We start from the raw sequence: 22,301 nt of genomic DNA, 5'->3' as shown, positions 1-22,301 counted from the left end.
AGAAAAAAAATCACAAAATGTAAAATCAATAATTTTTATTACATCAAATTAAAAGTTTTTGTACAAACAAAACTAATGCATCCAAAATTAGAAGGAAAGCAACATATTGGGAAACAATCTTCATTACAAAAACCTCTGACAAAGGTCTAATTATTCAAATTTATAAAGAGCTAAACCAGTTGTACAAAAAATCAAGCCATTCTCCAATTGAAAAATGGGCAAGGGACATGAATAGGCAGTTTTCAACCAAAGAAATCAAAACTATTAATAAGCACATGAAAAAGTGTTCTAAATCTCTTATAATCAGAGAGATGCAAATCAAAATAACTCTGAGGTATCACCCCTCACCTAGCAGATTGACTATCGTGACAGCAAAGGAAAGTAATGAATGCTAGAGGGGATGTGGCAAAGTTGGGACATTAATGCTTGCTGGTGGAGTTGTGAATTGATCCAACCATTCTGGAGGGCAATTTGGAACTACGCCCAAAGAGTGCTAAAAGACAGTTTGCCCTTTGACCCAGCCATAGCACTTCTGGGTTTGTACCCCAAAGAGATAATAAGGAAAAAGACATGTACAAAAATATTCATAGCTGTGCTCTTTGTGGTGGCAAAAAAAAAAAAAAGGAAAATGAGGGAATGCCCTTCAATTGGGGAATGGCTGAACAAATTGGGGTATATGCTGGTGATGGAATACTATTGTGCTCAAAGTAATAATAAAGTGGAGGAATTCCATGGGGACTGGAACGACCTCCAGGAAGTGATGCAGAGTGAGAGGAACAGAACCAGGAGAACATTGTACACAGAGACTGATACACTGTGGTACAATCGAATGTAATGGACTTCTCCATTAGAGGCAATGCAGTGATCCTGAACAACTAGGAGGAACCTATGAGAAAAACCACTATCCACATTCAGAGGAAACACTGTGGGAGTAAAAACACCAAAGAAAAACAACTGCTTGAATACATGGGTGGAAGGAATATGGTTCGTGATGTAGACTCTAAATGATCATCCTAGTGCAAACATCAACAACATGGAAATAGGTTCTGATCTAGGACACAAGTAATACCCAATGAAATTGCATGTTGGCTGTGGGAAGGGTAAGTAGAGGGGAGGGAGGGAAATAATGTGTTTATTGTAACCAATGAATAATGTTCTAAATTGACTAAATAAACTAATTCAAATGGACAAAAAGAGTGAAACAGAAAATTTTCTCATATGATTATTGATAGTTTTGATTTCCTCATCTGAAAATTGTCCATATCCTTTGACCATTTGTCAATTGGGGGATGATTTAATTCTCATAAATTTGACTTAGTTCTCTATAAATTTGAGAAATTAGAGAAATTTGTTATAAAAATTTCCCCCTGGTTTGTTGTTTCAGAAAGTAAGGGTTTAAAGAAAAAAGAATCAATCAGTCAAAAAAGCATTCATTAACCATCCACTATGTACCCAAGTACTGCACTAAGGACTAGGGATACAAAAAGGAAAGACAGTTCTTGTCCTCAAGGTAACAACCGGATAACAATGATTGTGATGATGATGATGATGATGATAAAAACTAGCATTTTAAGGTTTGCAAAGTGCTTTACATGTTATCTTCTTTGAGTCTAATGGCTGAGGCAACCCACAAAGGTGAGGGTTAGCTGGGGAAGGGCACTTTGGTTCAGATAATTACAGAGATAGGGGCAATTAGCTGGTCGCAGTGGATACAGCACCTGGAGTCTGGAAAACCTGGATTGAAAACTGGCTTAAACACATCCTACTTGTGTGACCCTGGGCAAATTGCTTAACCCTGTTTGCCTCACCCTTCTCATTCATCTGTCTTAGAATTCATACTAAAGTAGGATGTAAGGATTTAAAAAAAAGAAAGAAAGAATGAAAGAAAATTACTGGGATTGGGAGTGGAACTAGAGGGAAACCAATTGACACACCCATCTAGGCACAAAGGAACAATGGCAGAGTAGATTTGATCACGCTTGTGTTTGTTGAGGGAATGAATGGCGAAGGTGATGGGGAGGTCAAGGTGGACATGGTTAGGGTGTTAGGACGGAAGTGAAGCATGACAGCTTTGGTGTTTTTCCTTAAGTGGTGATAAATCAGAAAGTCAACGGTCCTAAGAGGATTGCAGAGGACATGTGTTCCATTCATGGGAGCACTGTGTACTGAATGCAGTCATGAAAGCTGTAATATGAAGTTCTAGAAACGGCCAGGAATCTTGTGTGCCTGGAGCATAGAATTCATTAAGAGCAATAGCACAAAATAAGACTGGAAAGGTAGATAGAAATGAAATTTGGGAGAACCTTAAAGACCAGGTCAAGGAATCTGTATTTCATCTGATTAGTAATTAAGGATCTTTGACTATGACAGCTTTGTACCTTAGGAAGATTGTTTTAACAACTATTGAGCAATTGGAATTGGGAAAGACTGGAGACAAGATCAGTGAGGAGGATAGTGTAGTAATATAGGTGAGAAATCATGACCAACTGAATTAGGGTGGTGGCCATGTGAATGGAGAGAAATATGGGAATGAGAAATATTATGGAGAAAAAATCAACCAGACAGACTTAGCAGCTGATGGGGGAAAACTTCACCCAGGAGAATGGGCAGATGAAAACAATTTGTTCCAATGGCTAGAAGGTGGCTAAAGCAGAGCTCAGTCAGACATTGAAGATGCCTTCATCACTCTTTTGACCTGCTGAAAGACTTTGATGACTCTGGAAGAGAGAGTGAGGCAGATAACTTTGTATAACTCTGCCTGACTTAAATCCAAATTAAGCCCAAATCAAGACATCACCCCCATGATGTCATGGATCCTCTTAAAGGGGAAAACCAAACAAGAACTATGTGTCACACTGTGCTAAGCCCTGAAGGTGCAAAAAAAGAGGCAGAGTCCCTACCCTCAAAGAGCTTCCAGTCTAACCGGGGAGACAACAAACAAACAAATATGTAGAAACAAGTTCAATACAGGACAAGTAGGATATAATGAAAAGAGTCAAGGCACTAGAAATAAGAGAGATTGGAAAATGCTTCTAGAAGATAAGATTTTAGTTGAGACCTAAAGGAAGTCAGCAAAGAGGAGAGAGAATGCTCCAAGCATGGGGGATAACCTGCTAAAATACCCAGACTTCTAAATATCTTATAATCAGAGAAATGCAAATCAAAACAACTCTGAGGTATCACCCCACACCTAGCAGATTGGCTAACATGACAGCTATGGAAAGTAATGAATGCTGGAGGGGATGTGGCAAAGTTGGGACATTAATTCATTGCTGGTGGAGTTGTGAATTGATCCAACCATTCTGGAGGGCAATTTGGAACTATGCTCAAAGGGCGCTAAAAGACTGTCTGCCCTTTGATCCAGCCATAGCACTGCTGGGCTTGTACCCCAAAGAGATAATAAGGAAAAAGACTTGTACAAGAATATTCATAGCTGCACTCTTTGTGGTGGCAAAAAATTGGCAAATGAGGGGATGCCCTTCAATTGGGGAATGGCTGAACAAGTTGTGGTATCTGTTGGTGATGGAATACTATTGTGCTAAAAGGAATAATAAAGTGGAGAAATTCCATGGAGACTGGAACAACCTCCAGGAAGTGATACAGGGCGAAAGGAGCAGAACCAGGAAAACATTGTACACAGAGACTGACACACTGTGGTACAATCGAACGTAATGGACTTTTCCATTAGTGGCAATGCAATGTCCCTGAACAATCTGCAGGAATCTAGGAGAAAAAATACTATCCACAAGTAGAGGACAAACTGTGGAAGTAAAAACACCGAGGAAAACCAACTGCTAGACTACAAGGGGATGAGGGGATATGACTGAGGAGAGACTCTAAAGGAACACTCTGGTGCAAATACCAACAACATGGAAATGGGTTCGAATCAAGAACACTTGTGATACCCAGTGGAATCGGCGTTGGCTATGGGATAGGTGGGGGAGTGGGGGGGAGAAAATGATCTTTGCCTCCAATGAATAATGCTCAGAAATGACCAAATAAAATAATGTTTAAAGGCATTGAAGGGCATCCCCTCATTTTCCAATTTTTTGCTACCACAAAGAGTGCAGCTATGAATATTCTTGTACAAGTCTTTTTCCTTATTATCTCTTTGGGATACAGACCCAGCAGTGCTATGGATGGATCAAAGGGCAGACAGTCATTTATCGCCCTTTAGGCATAGTTCAAATTGCCCTTCAGAATGGTTGGATCAGTTCACAACTCCACCAGCAATGCATTAATGTCCCAACTTTGCCACATCCCCTCCAGCATTCATTACTTTCCATAGCTGTCATGTTAGCCAATTTGCTGGGTGTGAGGTGATACCTCAGAGTTGTTTTGATTCGCATTTCTCTGATTATAAGAGATTTAGAACACTTTTTCATGTGCTTTTTAATAGTTTTGATTTCTGTATCTGAAAATTGCCTATTCATATCCCTTGCCCATTTATCAATTCGGAATGGCCTGATTTTTTTACAATTGATTTAGCTCTTTATAAATTTGAGTAATTAGACCTTTGTCAGAGGTTTTTGTAATGAAGATCCCCCTGCCCCAATTTGTTGCTTCCCTTCTAATTTTGGTTGCATTGGTTTTGTTTGTACAAAAACTTTTTTAATTCTATGCAATCAAAATTATTTATTTTACATTTTGTGATTTTTTTCTAACATTTGCTTGGTTTAAAATTTTTTCCTTTCCCAAAGATCTGAAATGTATACTATTCTGTGTTCACCTAATTTACTTATAGTTTTCTTCTTTATATTCAAGTCATTCACCCATTCTGAGTTTATCTTGGTGTAGGGTGTGAGATGTTGATTAAAACCCAGTCTCTCCTGTGCTGTCTTCTAATTTTTCCATAAGTTTTTATCAAATAGTGGATTTTGGTCTCAAAAGCTGTGATTTTGGGGCTTATTGTAGACTGCCTTGCAGAGGTCATTTACCCCAAGTCTATTCCACTGATCCTCCGTTCTGTCTCTTAACCAGTACCAAATTGTTTTGATGACCCCTGCTTTAAAATATAGTTTAAGATCTGAAACTGCAGCGCCTTCTTCCTTTGAATTTTTTTCATAATTTCCCTGGATATCCTTGATCTTTTGTTCTTCCAAATGAACTTTGTTATGGTTTTTTCTAATTCAGTAAAAAAGTTTTTTGGTAGTTCAATGGGTATGGCACTAAATAATTAAATTAATTTAGGTAGGATTGTCATGTTATGTTATGTTAGCTCATCCCACCCATGAACAATCGATGTTTTTCCAATTGTTTAGATTTAGTTTTAATTGTGTGGAGAGTGTTTTTTTTTTATATTTTATTTGATCATTTCCAAGCATTATTCATTAAAGACATAGATCATTTTCTTTTCCTCCCCCCCCACCCCCCATAGCCGACGCGTAAATCCGCTGGGCATTACATATTTTCTTGATTTGAACCCATTGCTATGTTGATAATATTTGCATTAGAGTGTTCATTTAGAGTGTGTGGAGAGTGTTTTGTAGTTGTATTCATATAATTCCTGTGTTTGTCTCGGCAGATAGATTCCTAAGTATTTTATATTGTCTAGGGTGATTTTAAATGGAATTTCTCTTTCTAATTCTTGCTGCTGAACTGGGTTGGAGATATATAGAAATGCTGATGATTTATGTGGGTTTATTTTGTATCCTGCAACTTTGCTAAAGTTGTTGATTATTTCTATTAGCTTTTTAGTTGATTCTTGAGGATTCTTTAAGTAGACCATCATATCATCTCAAAGAGTGATAGCTTGATCTCCTCATTGCCTATTTTAATACCTTCAATTTCTTTTTCTTCTTGAATTGCTACTGCTAGTGTTTCTAGTACAATGTTAAATAATAAGGGTGATAATGGGCATCCTTGCTTCACTCCTGATCTTATTGGAAAGGCCTCTAGTTTATCCCCATTGCAGATGATGTTTGCTGATGGTTTTAGATAAATATTGTTTATTATTTTCAGGAAAGGCCCTTCTATTCCTATGCTTTCTAGTGTTTTCAATAGGAATGGGTGTTGTATTTTATCAAAGGCTTTTTCTGCATCTATTTAGATAATCATGTGATTTTTGTCAGTTTGCTTGTTGATGTGGTCAATTATGTGGATGGTTTTCCTAATATTGAACCATCCTTGCATTCCTGGTATGAATCCTGCCTGGTCATAGTGAAAAACCCTCGTGATGACTTGCTGGTTTTGCTAGTATCCTATTTAAGATTTTTGTGTCTATATTCATTAGGGAGATTGGCCTATAGTTTTCTTTCTCTGTTTTTGACCTGCCTGGCTTTGGGATCAGTACCATATTTGTGTTGTAAAATGAATTTGGTAGAACTCCTTCTTGGCTTATTCTGTCAAATAGTTGGTATAATATTGGGATTAGTTGTTCTTTGAATGTTTGATAGAATTTGTTTGTGAATCCATCTGGACCTGGGGATTTTTTATTAGGGAATTCTTTGATGGCTTGCTCAATTTCTTTTTCTGATGTGGGATTATTTAGGTATTCTATTTCTTCTGTTAATCTGGGAAACTTATATTTTTGTAAATCTTCATCCATATCACCTAGATTGTCATATTTATTGCCATATAATTGGGCATAATAGTTTCTAATGTTTGCCTTAATTTCCTCTTCATTAGAGGTGAGGTCCCCCTTTTCCAACTTTGATACTGTTCATTTGGTTTTCTTCTTCTGGGCCCTTTCTGGATGTGATTTTTTTGATTCTGGATATCCAGCTACCCAAATAAGGAAAAATGTATCCAGTTCTTGGGCATGTAATAGATGGGTGTATGTATATGTGCATATACATATGTGTGTGTGTGCTTTACCATAGTCTATGTTAAGTCCTAGACCTAACCCTGGAGATTACTAGAGGGAATTCTGATCTAATAACTGATAATCTTTAAATGAAAGAGCCCCTGCTCCTTCCCAGTAGTCCCAGTTCTGCCACCAACTTCTCTTAAAAGTAGCAACCAAGATAGCATAATGGGGTCATATATTTAGAATTGGAAGAGACCATACCATTTAACCTATTTCCCTCATTTAATAGTTGGAAAAAAGGAGACCCATAGATGATAAAATACTTACTTAAGATCACAGTCAAAAAGACACAAAGCCAAGACTTCAGACCAGATTTTCTGGCATCAAATGTAATACTCTTTGCACCATTTTGGTTCTAATTTCTCTCCCCTGCCCCCACTTCAATATCTTTCTTATATACTCAGAGAGGACACTCAGATAATCATCGAGTATCCCTCTAACTAGAAATAGAATCAATAGAAGAATTTTTAAACTAAAATTTATTATAAATGAGACATAATTATTTATTATGTTTTATTATATTATAAAAGAGTCATAAAAGAGACTGACAATTTGAGTTTGGGGTTTTTTACAATCATCTTGTACCAAATCTCCACACAAGTAAAACATCAATATATACTTGATTTCTGATTTTTCTGCAGGCAACAGACATTGCTCTCTTTACCTAGGTAAATTACAAGTAACTCAAGATTAGGGTCTTGTCTTCTTTCCTCATCATACCACTTAAGCACAGTCATGGAGCAGTGGCCTCTTTGACACTTCAGGGCACATGGGGACTACTTGAATCACAATTTATCCATACCTACTCATCCTATGTGATTCTAGTCCATGCTAACCTCAAGGGGAAATCTCACCTTTCAAATATCTTCTCTTATTATTTATAGGGGATCTAAAAATTGAGACTCAATACCCTTTACCCCCTTTCCCAACACTCCACTAACACTACAAAAAATAGAATATTATCAATGTTTAAGGTACGTTTCATTTAGTTTGTTTTATGGATTGCCTGTGTCTAAGAAGTCATTAGTCTAGTGGCTAACCTACTTGATATGTTTCACTCAATACTGAACAAAATCGCCCTCAGACAAGACACTTGGGTTAGACTTTTCAAGACCCATCATCACCAAGACCCATGTACCATTGGCAAAGTCTTTGAGAATCCACAGTAACCGACAGGCTCCAATGAAGAATGAAAGTTAGGCTTCTATTTTGGTCATCTCAACAGTATTTAGAACACATAAGAAATGTGCTTTAGAAAAATAAATAGGAAAAGAACAAAAGAAAACCTTGCTCTTTCTAGGGCCTATGCATAGAACTGATGCCAAATGGCATATATTCCTGCTCTACTTCTTCTAAAAGAAAAAAACAGAGTTCAGATTCTGGCTCTTTTCTATGCAGTGGGTGCTTTCATTAAATGAGAGCTTTGAAATAAGCTTTGGGAAAGTTGGTTGTTAGGGAGAATTTATCGAAGAGGGAACATGGAGAGCTCAGTTACTTGGTATGCTGGGAGACTGGCTTATAATGAGGTGGAGAATGACTTTGTGTTGGGGTAGATTTGTCCTCCGGAGCCTTGTTCTTGTCACCAAGAAACTTTTCCTGCTCTTGGGCGGTCCCTGGGGTCTCCAGAGAAGGGGCAGGGATGCTCTCAGGTCTGTCTGACACACCGCAGATGGTGAAAGATGTATCGAGGGTCTGAATACTAAAGTATGGGCGCACAGGGCCAGAGAAGGAGGCTGGGGGGAAGTTGTAGATGTGAGACCCGTCTGTCATGTTGTAAAATGAGACGTCTCCTGCCTCATAATCCAGGAATATGCCTATCTGCTCTGGGGGCTTCCCTAGGAATGGAGCCACTGACTGTTTACTAACTATTGGCCAAAATATCCCGTCACTGCATCCTACGGCCCAGAACCCCTCTTCTAGGGACTCTCTGACCCACCCACTCCTGCTTGCACCTTCCCTACAAATTCCAAGATGCCAAGTGGCTTTATTCTGAGCCTCCATTTCCACCTTCACCTCCCAGTAATGTCTGCCAGAGGTGATGGGCTCCCGGCCCAGGACACTGAATGTTTCTTCTGCACTCGTTCGTGCACTTTCCACTTTCGTGTCTTTCCCATTCCTAGAGAGAACGAGGCCAGGATGAGCAGAGGCTGGATCCAGAGTCACATTCACTGCAGAAAGAGGCACAAGGTCAATACAGGTCCAGGAGAAAGCGTGGCTTAGGGGCCAGGAGGAACCTAGGACCAAAGGAAACACCACACAGAGAGGCCTTTCAGAGCCTTCAGCAGAAGCTGGGCTGTCGCCTGTCTGACTGGCTCCAGCCTCTCCCGAATGAGTCCCTGCCACAGATTCCTCTCTGCACAGGGGCCACCTTCATCTGAAGAGCTCAGCAGCTGAGATCCAATGCTAAAACGCGTATTATGAAATGCCTTTGCAAAAGAGACAGTGCAGGACGGCTAAGTCCAGTGAAAATGCCCCCATTGTGCCCTTCCTTCACCTGCTTCCTCATTCCTGAATGCCTTTTCCATAGCTTGGGCTAGTGGGGAAAGGAAGAGGCTCCTGTCAGAACATGTTCTGTTCTGTACCCCTGGGGGACGCCTAGAATCAATGCACAGGATAAAAGAGATGCAGTGTGCGAGGATCAGTGGGACAGTCCCACAGTGAGACCATTGCTGACTCCACAGAATCTTTGCATCCTCCCTCAGCCTTCATTCTAGCGCCCTTTCTGCCCCTTTTGTGCAACCACGATCTCTGACTTTAATACAAGTTACTCTTCCCCTGTGAATGTGTACAAGAACTGGATGCTCATCGCACTCAGGCAGGCCTTCAGATACAGGAGATCTCATGCCTCAGCCTGTGCTTCTCTGCAAGCTAAATATCCTCATCCCCACCAGGCCTCTCTCAAAAGCAGTTGGAGAATATTTGCAATATTGAAAGGAGTTAGCAAGTGGTGTTTGTGTTCTGGGGAAGAAAGTAGATTGTGGAAGAACTAACAAGAGAAAAGCTTGAGACGGTGGAGAAGAAAACTGCCTCTGAATGAAGAATAAGACCTGGGAGGAAAGGATCACAGAACTAGAGCAATCAAGACTGGAGAAATGGGTAAAATAAGTCTTCAGTCTTACACAGAGGGAAATAACCAGCAATTCTCACTCTCCCTTAGGAAAGAACAGAAAGAAACTGGCTTATATTTTTTAAATAAAGGATTTAGATGACACATAAATAGTAATCTGCAGAAAAAGGGGATTCAGACTTTCTTGGCTTTTTTAAACCATTATCTTCCATCTTAGAATTAATACTGTATATTGATTCCAAGGTAGAAGATCAGTAAGGACTAGGCATTGGGGATAAAGTGACTTGACCAAGGTCATTCAGATAAGAAATCTCTGGGGCCACATTTGAACCCAAGACCTCCCAACTCTAGACCTGGCTCTTAATCCACGAAACCATCTAACTACCCTGCAAACTTTCAAATAAGATCAATGGAATATCTTCTTCAGGTCCAAAAAGAAAAATGGAATCTTTTGGCCTAATATGATTTAATGGGGGTCCAGAAGACAAAGTTGAAATCACTTACATGCCTGAAAATGTTTCTTTCTCCAGTCTGAAAGAGAACACAGATGCACATGTACATGTGCACACACACACACACACACAATTAAAGGTGAGGTAAGGCTCTGAAATGCCTGAAGGCAGAAAAATGTTCCCCCATATTTGCCACCATTAACTCTGGATCCTCCTCCCACTCCCAGGGATCATGTCTATGTGTCAGAGTCTTCCATTTAACAGAAAGTCCCCTGAAATAGGAGATGTGGTGATCCTGGGGAAGAGGAGAGACTCACCAGCATATATGTGGGCCTTCCGCCAGGCTGAAAGGAAACAAAAAGATGAAACTGCATGTGAAGAACTTCCTTTATCTATGCTCAAAGTTTTGTTCTTGGGCAGTGAAAGTTAAATTACATGAAAAGGAATACCAATGAGAACTTTTTCAATTAGAGCTTCCCTCTCAATTAAGCAACCCACATTTATTAAATGCCTGCTACATACCAGGCACTCTGCTGGATGCTGTGGATACAAATAAAAAATTTGAAACTCTCTCTAGTCTGAAGCCACTTAAAAATAAATCTTAAATATAAAGGGATGATACATACTTAAGCACAGGGTAGATACATACAAAGTTGTTTGGCAAGTAGTAATTGAGTGTCTGAGGAACAGGAAAATCTTCATGTAGAAGGTAGTGTTTGAACGGGGTCTTGAAAGAAGAGAGCCCTTCCAAGAAGTGCAGAGTCAATGTTTTCTAGGCATACGGAATGAGCAATGCAAAGTGGGGAAACAGGAGTTTCACATGTGAGGAACAGAGAAAAGGCCATTTTTCCTGCATCACAGAGTACTGATAATTTATTTTTCCCAGAGGCATTAATATTCCAAAGGAGACTATCAAGTAGGAAGAAATATAGTTACATCTACAGTTATGGAAAATTATTTTGATAACAACATATTGGATGGGGATGGCGAGTGGAGTGAAGTGAAGGGAGAAACAAAGAAGAGAAATCAATGAGAAAGCCAATGCAATCAATTAGCAGAGCTTACCCTAAGATGTTTCCTGTGTGAATGGAGAAAAGGTGTTAGATAAGGAAAAAAAGAGATGTTATGGAGGTAGAAATGGCAAGATCTAGTAAGTTGCTGGATATGTGAAGTGAGGGAGAGTAAGAGTTATTTTCTATCCAATTCTAAGTTTACCAACTACTATGGATGATGAAAATTGTGGTACCTTCAACAGAAATAGGAAGGTTTAGAAGAGGAGAGGAAAGAAAATGAATTTACTTTGGGACATGGTAAGTTTGAAATTTCTAATATACAACTGATAATTTGGGATTAAAAGCACCAGTAAGAAACTGGGGCTAGATACATAGATGTGTGAATTATCTGCTTAGAAAAGATACTTATATTCATGGGAGCTGATGTGTTAAATAAGAAAGAGTATAGAGAGAGAAGAGGACCTAGTGTAGAATATCCATATATGAATGATAAACTAGCACAAGAGACAGTGAAGGAAGTTGGGCAAATAGGAGAGAAATGAGAGAGATATCATGAAGCCTTTAGGATAAAGGAACTCTTGAGGATTGCAGCCAATACAGTGTTCTAGAAAGTGAATTGGTCTAGACATTCTGGTTAATAATTTGGAATTACATGACAGAAAAAAAAATTATCAAACTTTTAAATAGCCCAGAAATATCACTATTATGCATGTTTCAAGGTATCAAAAAAAAAGGTCCTGTATAAAGCTAAATATTCATAGAATCATTTTTGTGGTATCAAAACTTTGGTTAGAAAGAGGGTACTCCTGATTTATGGAGAAGTTAATCATAGTATAATATTGCAATGTCATGAAATACTTCACCTTAAGAAATTATTTATGTAAAGAAATCAAATAAACATGAAACACTTGTTTGAAATGGTGCAGAGTAAAGATGATCCATGAGAACAAAATACACAATGACCACAACTATGTAAGTGAAAATGATAAACACTAAAGATCAAAGTCAACTCACATTAAATGCAATGACCAATCTTGGCCCTGAGGACAAAAAAATATTTCTTCCTCTCATTAGAGAGCTAGGAAGTTACAGGTATGACATTTCTTGCATTGTGATTTGTAGTCACAGTTGGGGAAGATTTTGTTTAACTGGTTTTCTGGTCACAAAGGATAGAAAGACTACATAAAGGAATAGTTGTATAAAAAACGAAATGCATTGATAAAAAATAAAATGGCTTTCTTCATAGACTCTATTCTATAATAAACTTTTCCCACCCCAATCCATAAGCATAATATATGTATGGTCAGTGTGTGTGTGTGTGTGTGTGTGTGTGTGTGTAATTATGCACTGGTATGGAAGGTTGTATCTCCCACAGGGAAAGTAGGCAGAGACTGCTCATTTGAGTAAAAGTAAGAATTACTCACCTGAATCATAGAGATGCTTCCTTTTTTCTGAAAGGCAACAATAATAAATGAATCATCCTGAAGTTGGTCCTGGGTGAGACACAGGCTGAATTCAGTTGTGGGGGGAAATTGAACTTACCAAGCTCTGTACTGAAATTATCTGAAAGAGAAAGAAATTACATAAATCTAAGCTCTGCAGAAAGGACAGGTTTTTGCTCCTTAAATACCAGATGAGAGGGATCCTTTCCTAGATACAAGGAATCTTCCTAAAATTGCCAGTCTTCCCTGCTCTGGAATTGTCATGATGCTGTCTCTTCTGGAGTCTGGAATTCTGTCTTCCTTGTCTGTCTCTGTCTGTGTCTCTGTGTCTCTGTGTCTCTGTGTCTCTGTCTGTCTCCCTCTCTCTCTCTCTCTCTCTCTCTCTCTCTCTTCCCCCCCCTCTTACTTGGTCTTCATCACTCCACAAACCAAGACAAAGTTCCTGCTCATTTCATTTCCCCACTTTGCTTTTCTCATTTACCTTTGGCTTTTTGTTCCTCCTTATTTTCCTGGAGCAATTTCTTTACTTTCTTCCTTTCTTTCAGGATGAAAAAGATACTGACTCCAAGGAGAATTCCCACCACAGGTAAAATCCCACTCAGGGCTTTCTTCCACGGAGAAGTCTTAGGGAAGAAGGACTCTATTGAGAGACCCAAGGGGATCAGGTCAGATACATACCAAAAATAAGCCCTTTTCCCTCCACTATGGTTCTTCCACCTGTCCCATTTACCCCAACTCTAATCATTCTCTTTAGGACTGAGAACTGACCTGGGATGTCAATGGCTGATATCTTCTCCTGACTCAGGAGCTTGTTGCAGATGGAGCAGGATACATTTCTAACAGAGCTCTCTTGGACCACAATCAACGCCTTCACATGGAAGAAACCAGCTTCATCTTGGGCCTGGGTCTCAGAGAGGGAGGATAACTTCCCTCCCCTATTGTCTCTCCACTGCACCTGGGGCTGTGGGAACCATCCGTCTGCCATGCATGCCAACTTAACCCCTCCATCCTCGTGCCCTTCCAAGCGGAGGTGAGGAGCAGAACCTAGACCTAGAGAGAGAAGCCAGAGACCTGAGAGCCCTCAGGAGCAGAAATCATCATGGCTACAGAATTCATCATCTTTCTACATCAACATGCCTTAGAGAAAACTAGAGAAGGGCTGAGGCTGTGCTCCATGAGCCTGGGAGCTCCTTGAGAGCAAAGGCTATCTTTTGCCTTTCCTCATATCCCTAGGACTTAGCAAATAGCAGGTGTCTAATAAGTGCAAGTTGACTACCTTTTCCAACTAAACAGATAGGAAGACAGCAGCCCATAACAGGGAAGGGATTTCCCAGATTCCGAGCTTGGGTTGGGAATCATTCCTTTCTTCAAGTGTTCTCTTTCTCTTAAGACTTCAAGTAACTCTGAAATTGCCTATGGAGTCCTGTAAAAGGAACAAAGTGAAATTTCCCTTCTTATCTCTGGATAGATAGAATGTGTGTGTATGTGTGACCAGTATTTTAAATTGATACTTATAACTACAGAATTTCTATGTATTCCTTCTTATAAGATGGATCTATTAGGCAGACTTTCTACTCCTGACTTCCCAAGGTGTTAGTGTTGTTGCAATTGTGTTGGTTTCAGTTCATGTTCAGTCAGTTGTTTTTAGCTGTATCAGAAATGGATTGTCTTAATTCCATCTTTCTTCAAAGTAAGAAAAAGGAGACAAAGAATCATTCATCTGTGCTCCACTCCCAGCATTGCTTTCCAAGGTGGTGTGGGTGGTATAGGTCTAAGGAGTGGAGGATATCAAAGTAGATAAAGAAAATAGCCATGCTACTTTAAATAGCACATGCTTCTCAACATATATTTATACGAGATGTTAAAGATCGTGGATATAAGTCTGCCAAAGATCATTATGTTATTATTATATTATACTATAAATTATTATATGTTAAGGATATGATGACTGTTGTTTAGTTGTCTGATTCTCCATGACCTCATTTTGGGGTTTTCTTAGCAAGACACTGGAGTGATTTGCCATTTCCTTATACAGCTCATTTTACAGATGAGGAACAAAGGAAAACAGGGTTAAGTGACTTGCCCAGGGTCACATAGCCAATAAGTGTCTGAGGCCAGATTTGAACTCATGAAGAACCCCACACTTTATCCACTGTTCCACCCCGATGCCTAGGATATCATAGACACATCCCCAACCACAGAGGTTGAAATCATGGAGGAAAGCACTCTTCCATGTCCACATATCTATTCATAAAAAGGGATAGTTCAGATTTATACAAATCGTATTATCATTGCAAAACATTTTGGCAGCTATTATCTCATTTGACTCTGTAAGTCTTAATGGAGTACTAGACTTGGCCAGGTAGAAAGACTATTATTTACATTTTTAAGATAAAATAACTGAGATTCAGACAGTCAAAATGGTAGACAGCAATCAAGTAATAAAATTTGTTTCAACCCAGGTCTTGTGATTCCAAGAAAAAATATTTCTTCCATGCTACAGTTGAACCAATATCAGACACAGAACACTGAGATCAGTGGAACTTGGGACTGCTAAAAAATGGAATGTATAATTTGAATCTACAAGAGTTGTGATGAGAAATAATACGATGGACACACATGGTACTGTCCCATCAAAAAGGGCTCGTCTTTCCAAACAAACTGCTTACCTGCCACCTTCACTTCGAGACTCGCTTGTTCGTATACATCTCCTTTTCTAAAATAGCACTGGTACTTTCCATTGTCTGACATTTGAACATTGTAAATCTTCACAGACAAACTCCCCTTACTAATGAATTCACTTATAAGTTCTGTCCTCCCTGTGTATTCCACCAGTTGTTCGTCAGTCTCTTCCTTCCCCTTTTGGAACACGAACACAGCTTCAGAGAACTGGGAGCGAAACCACCTGACTTCCATGTGCTCCGCACTCATCAAGGGGAAGAGGCGGCAGGGCAGTATGATGTCCGTACCCAGTAAGGCCACAATGGGCTCAGTTGGTCCAAGCACCACAAATTGTTCTGTTAATTAGAGAAACAGGAGATAGATGAGGGGAAAGGAAGATGAGCATTCTATTCCTGAAAGGATATTTCCTCTCCTTAGGAGGAAAGGGAATTGACATAATAATTATTATAAAACCTCTAGGGGAAAGCATGTGTATAGATTTTTCCAAGGAATTTATTCTCAAACAAACTTATTTTTCTGACTCTGATGAGGCTAATAATGTTGATCCACTCTAGTGAACTGATGCTTCTATAAAGTGTTCTTTGGGGGACCCATTAAAGTTAGGAGTGTATAAATTATTGTCAATGATCTAACATTGTATAGAAAGAGGTAGAACTATTGGTCACCTCCAAGGCTACTGATTCTATGTGTTCCGGTTAGTGTCTCATTCAAATTTTTTATACATAATAGAAAAAAAAAAGAAAAGGAAAGAGACAAATATCCTTACCTGTGCCCCGCACAGGCATCTGCAGAGGAAAAAGGAACATGAAGCAGATGAATAAAAAGGAGCTTAGGAAACCCATCTTGCTCAGAGCTGCAAACATGGAAACTAGAAAATAGAACCAATCAAATAATTAACAAATATTGATTTAATTAGTTAATTAAATGTTTTCTGTGTGTATAGGTTGGGATAAAGAAAAGACAAAGATTATTGATCCGTATAAAGGGGCATCTGTACTGTTTGCTATAACAACCCTGCCTAAGTCCTACAAACCCCTATAAATCTTGATCAAAAGGCCAGTGATTCCCTGAAGGAACACAAAGAGCAGGCAAACAGGTAATGGAGCACGCAGCAATTATTTCCTTTCTTCCTTTTCCTTTGAAATTCAATAATGCAGTAACTTTCTTAGAAGCCATGCTCTATGGGAGGTCCTAGGTTCAAATGTGACCCCAGACACTTTCTAGCTGTGTGACCCTGGACAAGTCACTTGACCCCCATTGTCTAGCTCTTACTGCTCTTCTGCCTTGGAACCAACACACAGTACTGATTCTAAGACAGAAGGTAAAAGTTTTTTAAAAGTCATGCTCTGCAGGGAGAACTCTCCAAAGATAAGGTAATTGACTTTTATTTAAGAGGGCTTGAAAAGCCGAAAGAAAGAAAGGAATAGATTTTTTTTTTTTATGACTTTAGCCCCTTCAATATACCCATTGCTTTCTTGAGCTTCTTCTCATAATCCAGGATGTATATATGGGAAGTGGGGGAGATAAAATAATAAATGGCTCTGACATGCTATGTCTTCTGCACCCACATTTTATCTGCATAATATCTTCCCATCTCTTCCTTTTCCCACCCCACCCCCCACAGTTCAGAGGCACCACACAATACTCACACTTTTTCTCCTTATAATCAGTGAGACACTCTGGAGTTTCTCTTCAGTCTGACTGCTCACACGAGGCTGGGACAATGGTAGATTCGGTGCTCTTCCTGCTCTTCATTCTCACAAAGTTATGATGCATTCCTATTTTTTGTGATCTGAGAATTGGCTGTCCTTCTGGAAGGATACAATATGATTATCCCAGAAAAAAAAAATCAAGTATCCAGGAAATCTATGCAATAAACGTCTCTCCAGAGCAATTCAACCTTTCTTGGGCCTCTTAGGTTGCTTCTGAAAATGAAAGGAGAAAAAAAACAAGGAAAGAAACTTTGGCCTGGACTCTGATCTATTTATGATGATGACATAAAAAGTATCTGCATACGGCAAGATCAATTAAAATCACTGATTTCAGTATAAGCTGGGGCTATGAGGGACCTTTTTTTTCAGATTGCTCATCTTTTCAATGTTACAGTTATACTACTATTAATTCTTTGTCTGGTTCTGTTCATTTTCCTCTGTATCTCTTCATTTGAGTTGTCCCAGGTTTCTCTAGAACTATCCATTTCCTTATTTCTTATGGTCTTATTGGATTCCATTGCATTCATATACTCTTAAATTCTTTAGTCATTTCCAATTGATTGGTGACCCCCTCAGTTTCTAGTTCTTTGCTGAAGAGGTCCAGCTTCTCCAAAGATCTGTGAGTGGCTCCTAGTCACACTGGAGGGAAGCCAAAGACTGGAAAACGATGGGGAAGGGGTTTTAAGACTAAGTAAGGAGACGAAGAGGGAAAATAACAGACAAGGGACACAGAGTTACAGTGTGATGTCTGCCAGGGAGACAAGTCAGTGAGAGAGAGCTCTTGTCTCTGACCATTTATTATAACTTTTTTAGCCTTAGCGGTTTGGGGGGTATCTATTGAACAATGGAAGCAGCAAAGGTTTTTACATAAGATACAGAGATAATGAACAGGTGGTAACACAATTTTTCGGCCAGAAGCCAAGGAAAGAAGCCCATTTGAAAGCCCTTCCTGACTTAAGTCAAAACTTCCCAGAAGTCTGGTCCAAACTTATTCAGATGTTAAGGGTAAACGTTACAAATTCAAAAAGATCTATTTTCAGCCTGTCTGTCAGCTGCAGTTTCACTTCTTTGAAAGTACAACTTTAAGACCAACAAATTTTTACCCCCATCCAATTGAAAGATTCAGAAATCAAACATGAAATATTAGAAATATATCCATATGTCTGATTCATGAACACTTTGCTCATTAGAATCAGCTTCTGAATACATCTTTAATATCTTCATGATTCATCATTTACTGAAGCTATTTATTTGCCACTCCAAAATGAGCTGCTATAAATGCTTTTGTATATGTGGGTCCTTTTTTCTCTCTTTGACCACCTTGCGGGTCTAGGAGGACTGAATGGTATAGAGAATTTGGCAGTTTAGAATTGGGCATAGTTCCAAACTGTTTTTCCCAATGACTATACCAATTCAAAGACCTCCTAACAATGCATCAATATACCTGTTGTTCGGAAACCTTATCCCAGCATTTGCCATTTGCCATTTGCCATTTTTCACAATACCATCCTCCCAAGCTCCCTAGATTACAACCTCAAATCTTCACTCCCTCACCGCTCATATTCAATCTGTTATTAAGACCTATCATTAATAAGAGAAAAGCAAATTAAAACTACACTAAGACTCAGACTTGGACAACTGACAAAAATTATAAAAAATAGAATCAATCAATGTTAGAAAGACTATGCAGGGGGCAGCTGGGTGGCTCAGTGGATTGAGAGCCAGGCCTAGAGATGGGAGGTCTTAGGTTCAAATCTGGCCTCAGATACTTCCCAGCTGTGTGACCCTGGGCAAGTCACTTGACCCCCATTGCCTAGCCCTTACCACTCTTCTGCCTTGGAACACAGTATTGATTCCAAGATGGAAGGTAAGGGTCTAAATAAAATAAAATAAAATAAAAAAGAAAGACTATGCAAAGATACTCACTAATTCATTGTTGATGGATCTGTAAAGTGTAAACCCCTTTGAAAAGCAATGTAATATTATACTAAAAAACTGACTAAAACAATATGCATACCCTTGACCCAGAGTACTATTACTACTTTTATCCTAAACAGAAACAAAGATAGAAAGGTATTTCATATATCCACATCCATGTAGCAGAGCTGTTTGTAGTAGCAAAGGACTGAAAACAACATAGATTCCTATTGATTGGGAAATGGAAAAATAAATTGTGATTGATTAATAACAAAGAATGTTATTATATAGAAAGAAATAATGAATATGAATAATATAGAAAAGCAGGAGAACTAACTAAGAAAAGCAAAATCAGAGAAAGAAAATTATAAGCCAATTTCATTAGGAATATGGATACAAAAATCTTAGCTGGAAGACTACAACAATATATCACAAAATTTATACATTGTGACCAAACAGTATTTATACCAAAAATGCAGGAATGGTTTAACAAGAAAAACTATCAACATAATTGATTATGTTAATAATTAAATTAACAAAAATCATGTAGTTCTATCAATAGATGGAGAAAAAGCTTTTGACAAAATACAACACTCATTCTTATTAAAAATACTGGAAAGAATAGGTATGAATTGATTTTTTATTAAAGTGATGATAAGAGTCATCTACATTAAAGCCATGAAAAAGCATTGTTTATAATGGGGAAAAGCTGGAAGCCTTCCTAATAAAATCAGAAATGAAACAAGGATACCCACTATCACCAATACTATTTATTAGAAATGCTTACAAATAGCAATAAGAGAAGAAAAAGAAACTGAAGGAATCAGGTTGGGCGAGGAGATATTAAAACTAGCTCTGCTGATGATATGATGGTATATATGGAAAATCCTAGAGAATCAACTAAAAAATTAGTTGAAACAATCGACAATTTCAATAAAGTATCAAGATATATCTGAGAGTCAAAATGGCGGCCTAGAAGGAGCAGAAGTTCAGACCTCTGAATACCCTTCTTTACCGATCACAAACTGAATGCTCCTAGGGGACTGAAAATCAAGCCTAACAACAAGACAGAGCCAAGGAACCCTTCTGCTGGACTCAATTCAAAAGGTACGCCACCCCAAAAGCCAGAATCTGAGAACACTCAGGTTTAAGGGGAAGGCAGAAGGACCTTCCCAGGACCCCTCCCCCCCTGCCCACCTAGAGCTCTGAGGCTCCAGTGGCAGCAAGAACTTCTGGGTGGACAAAGGTGCTGGTCTGGAGGGTGTACCTTGTGGGCAGGACTGTGCCAAGCTCAGAGTGTCAAACACAGATGGCAGGGAAGGAGCTAGAGAGGAAACATAGAGCTGGCAGCCTGGCCAGAGCTATGGAGATCCTCCATATTTGCTCCAGCTTTACAGGAGGTGTTGGCCTCAGAGCACACCCAGCCCAACCAAGCTGAACTTAATCCAATCAAAAGTCTTCAGAACTCAGGGAAGTCCAGGCTCGACACCACTCCCTCATTGTACTTTAATCCAATCAAAATCCTCCAAAGTATAGGGAAGCTCAAACCCCCAACAAACCTCCACCAGAGACTGCACCAAGAGATTTTCTGTCAAAGCTCCAAGAGGGGAGACTGACAGAAGCCCCCAAAACCAAAAAAAATGAGAGGAGCAAGAGCATAGACAAATACGGGGAGCAAAGAAGGGGTGGATATGAGCAAAAAACAGAAAAATAAGAAAGAAATTACAATAGATAGCTTCTATACAGCGAATGGAACACAGGGGGAGGGATCAGCAAACAATAAATAAGAAATCCCAGCAAATTGGATACAGACTTTGGAAGAACTCAAAATGCAATTCAAAACACAATTAAGAGAGGCTGAAGAAAACTTTAACAGCAAGATAAGTCATCTGGTAACAGAAAACAGTGTCTTGAAAGCCAAAATTAATCAGCTGGAAAATGAGGTAAAAGACATGAAAGATGAGGTGAAGAAGATGAAAGATGAGAAAAAGGAGATGAAAGATAAGGTAAAGAGGATGAAAGATGACCTCCATAGAAATCAGACCAGAAAGAGAAGGATGACCAGGAAGCCAGGGATAAAATCCAGTTTTTAAGAACCAGAATACAACAACTAGAATCAAGTGACCTCACAAGGCAGCAGGACACTATAAAACAAAACCAAAAGAATGAAAAAATTGAGGAAAATATGAAACATCTTATTCACAAAACAGAGGATCTAGAAAATTGTTCAAGGAGAGACAATTTAAGAATCATTGGTCTACCAGAAGACCATGGCAAAAGAAAAAGTCTGGATACAATACTACAGGGAATTATTTAAGAAAACTGCCCCGATATTCTAGAACAAGAGAGAAAAGTAGAGATTCAAAGAATCCACAGATCACCTCCTGTACTTAATCCCCAACTGACGACAACACCCAGGAATGTTATAGCCAAATTCAAGAACTATCAGACCAAAGAAAAGGTATTACAAGCTGTCAAGAAGAAGTCATTCAAACACCATGGAACCACAGTGAGGATAACGCAGGATCTGACTGCATCCATACTGAAAAAAAGAAAGGCATGGAATATGATATTCCGGAAAGCAAGGGAACTAGGTCTACAACCAAGAATCAACTACCCAGCAAAACTGACTATATTCTTATAGGGGAAAGCATGGTCATTAAACAAAATAGAAGAATTCCAAGAATTTGTGAAGAAAAGACCAGACCTGAACAGAAAATTTGATGTCCAAGCATAGAACTCAAAAGAATCATCAAAAGGTAATTTAAAAAGAAGGGAAAAAGAAAAACAAAACAAAACAAAAAAATTTAAGAGACTCAATAAGTTAAAATGATATGTATCCCTATAAGAAAAGTGGTCATTGATAACTCTTAAAATACCTGGGAAGCTAGAAGAACTACACTTAGAGGGAAAAGTGACAAATTGTATAGGATGAAAGGACAAGACATAAATAGGTATATATATATATATATATAGATATATACATGCATAAATACATATACTTGTGTGTGTATACAAATAGAGCTAAAAAAGAGAGAGGTTAATACTAAAAGAAATGGGAAAAGAAACAAATGGGGGTAAATTCATATGTCACAAAGAAGCTCTTGGTGGGAGGGGGGGAGAACATCAATATACTGAAAGGGTAAAGAGGTTGAAGACAGGAAATACTCAACTCTTACATGCTTTGAAATTGACCCAAAGAGGGAAG

The 22,301-nt window shown here is 38.8% G+C and overlaps 1 protein-coding gene across 1 annotated transcript; it reads right to left on the bottom strand.

The window, feature by feature from the left end:
- Nucleotides 1–7,327: 7,327 nt before the first annotated feature.
- Nucleotides 7,328–15,806, bottom strand: LOC130456935 (butyrophilin subfamily 1 member A1-like; the record flags this gene model as incomplete). Its single annotated transcript, XM_056814709.1, has 5 exons — nucleotides 7,328–9,176; nucleotides 11,393–11,405; nucleotides 13,264–13,422; nucleotides 13,551–13,832; nucleotides 15,398–15,806. Coding segments are annotated over 5 exons (1,740 nt in total), but the record flags the coding sequence as incomplete, so codon positions are not given.
- Nucleotides 15,807–22,301: the final 6,495 nt, after the last annotated feature.

Source organism: Monodelphis domestica, chromosome 2 (assembly GCF_027887165.1).
Source record: "Monodelphis domestica isolate mMonDom1 chromosome 2, mMonDom1.pri, whole genome shotgun sequence".
In the NCBI taxonomy this organism is placed as follows: domain Eukaryota; kingdom Metazoa; phylum Chordata; class Mammalia; order Didelphimorphia; family Didelphidae; genus Monodelphis; species Monodelphis domestica.
The sequence above is the reverse complement of the archived record's forward strand: the minus strand, read 5'-3'. Positions and strand labels throughout refer to the sequence as shown.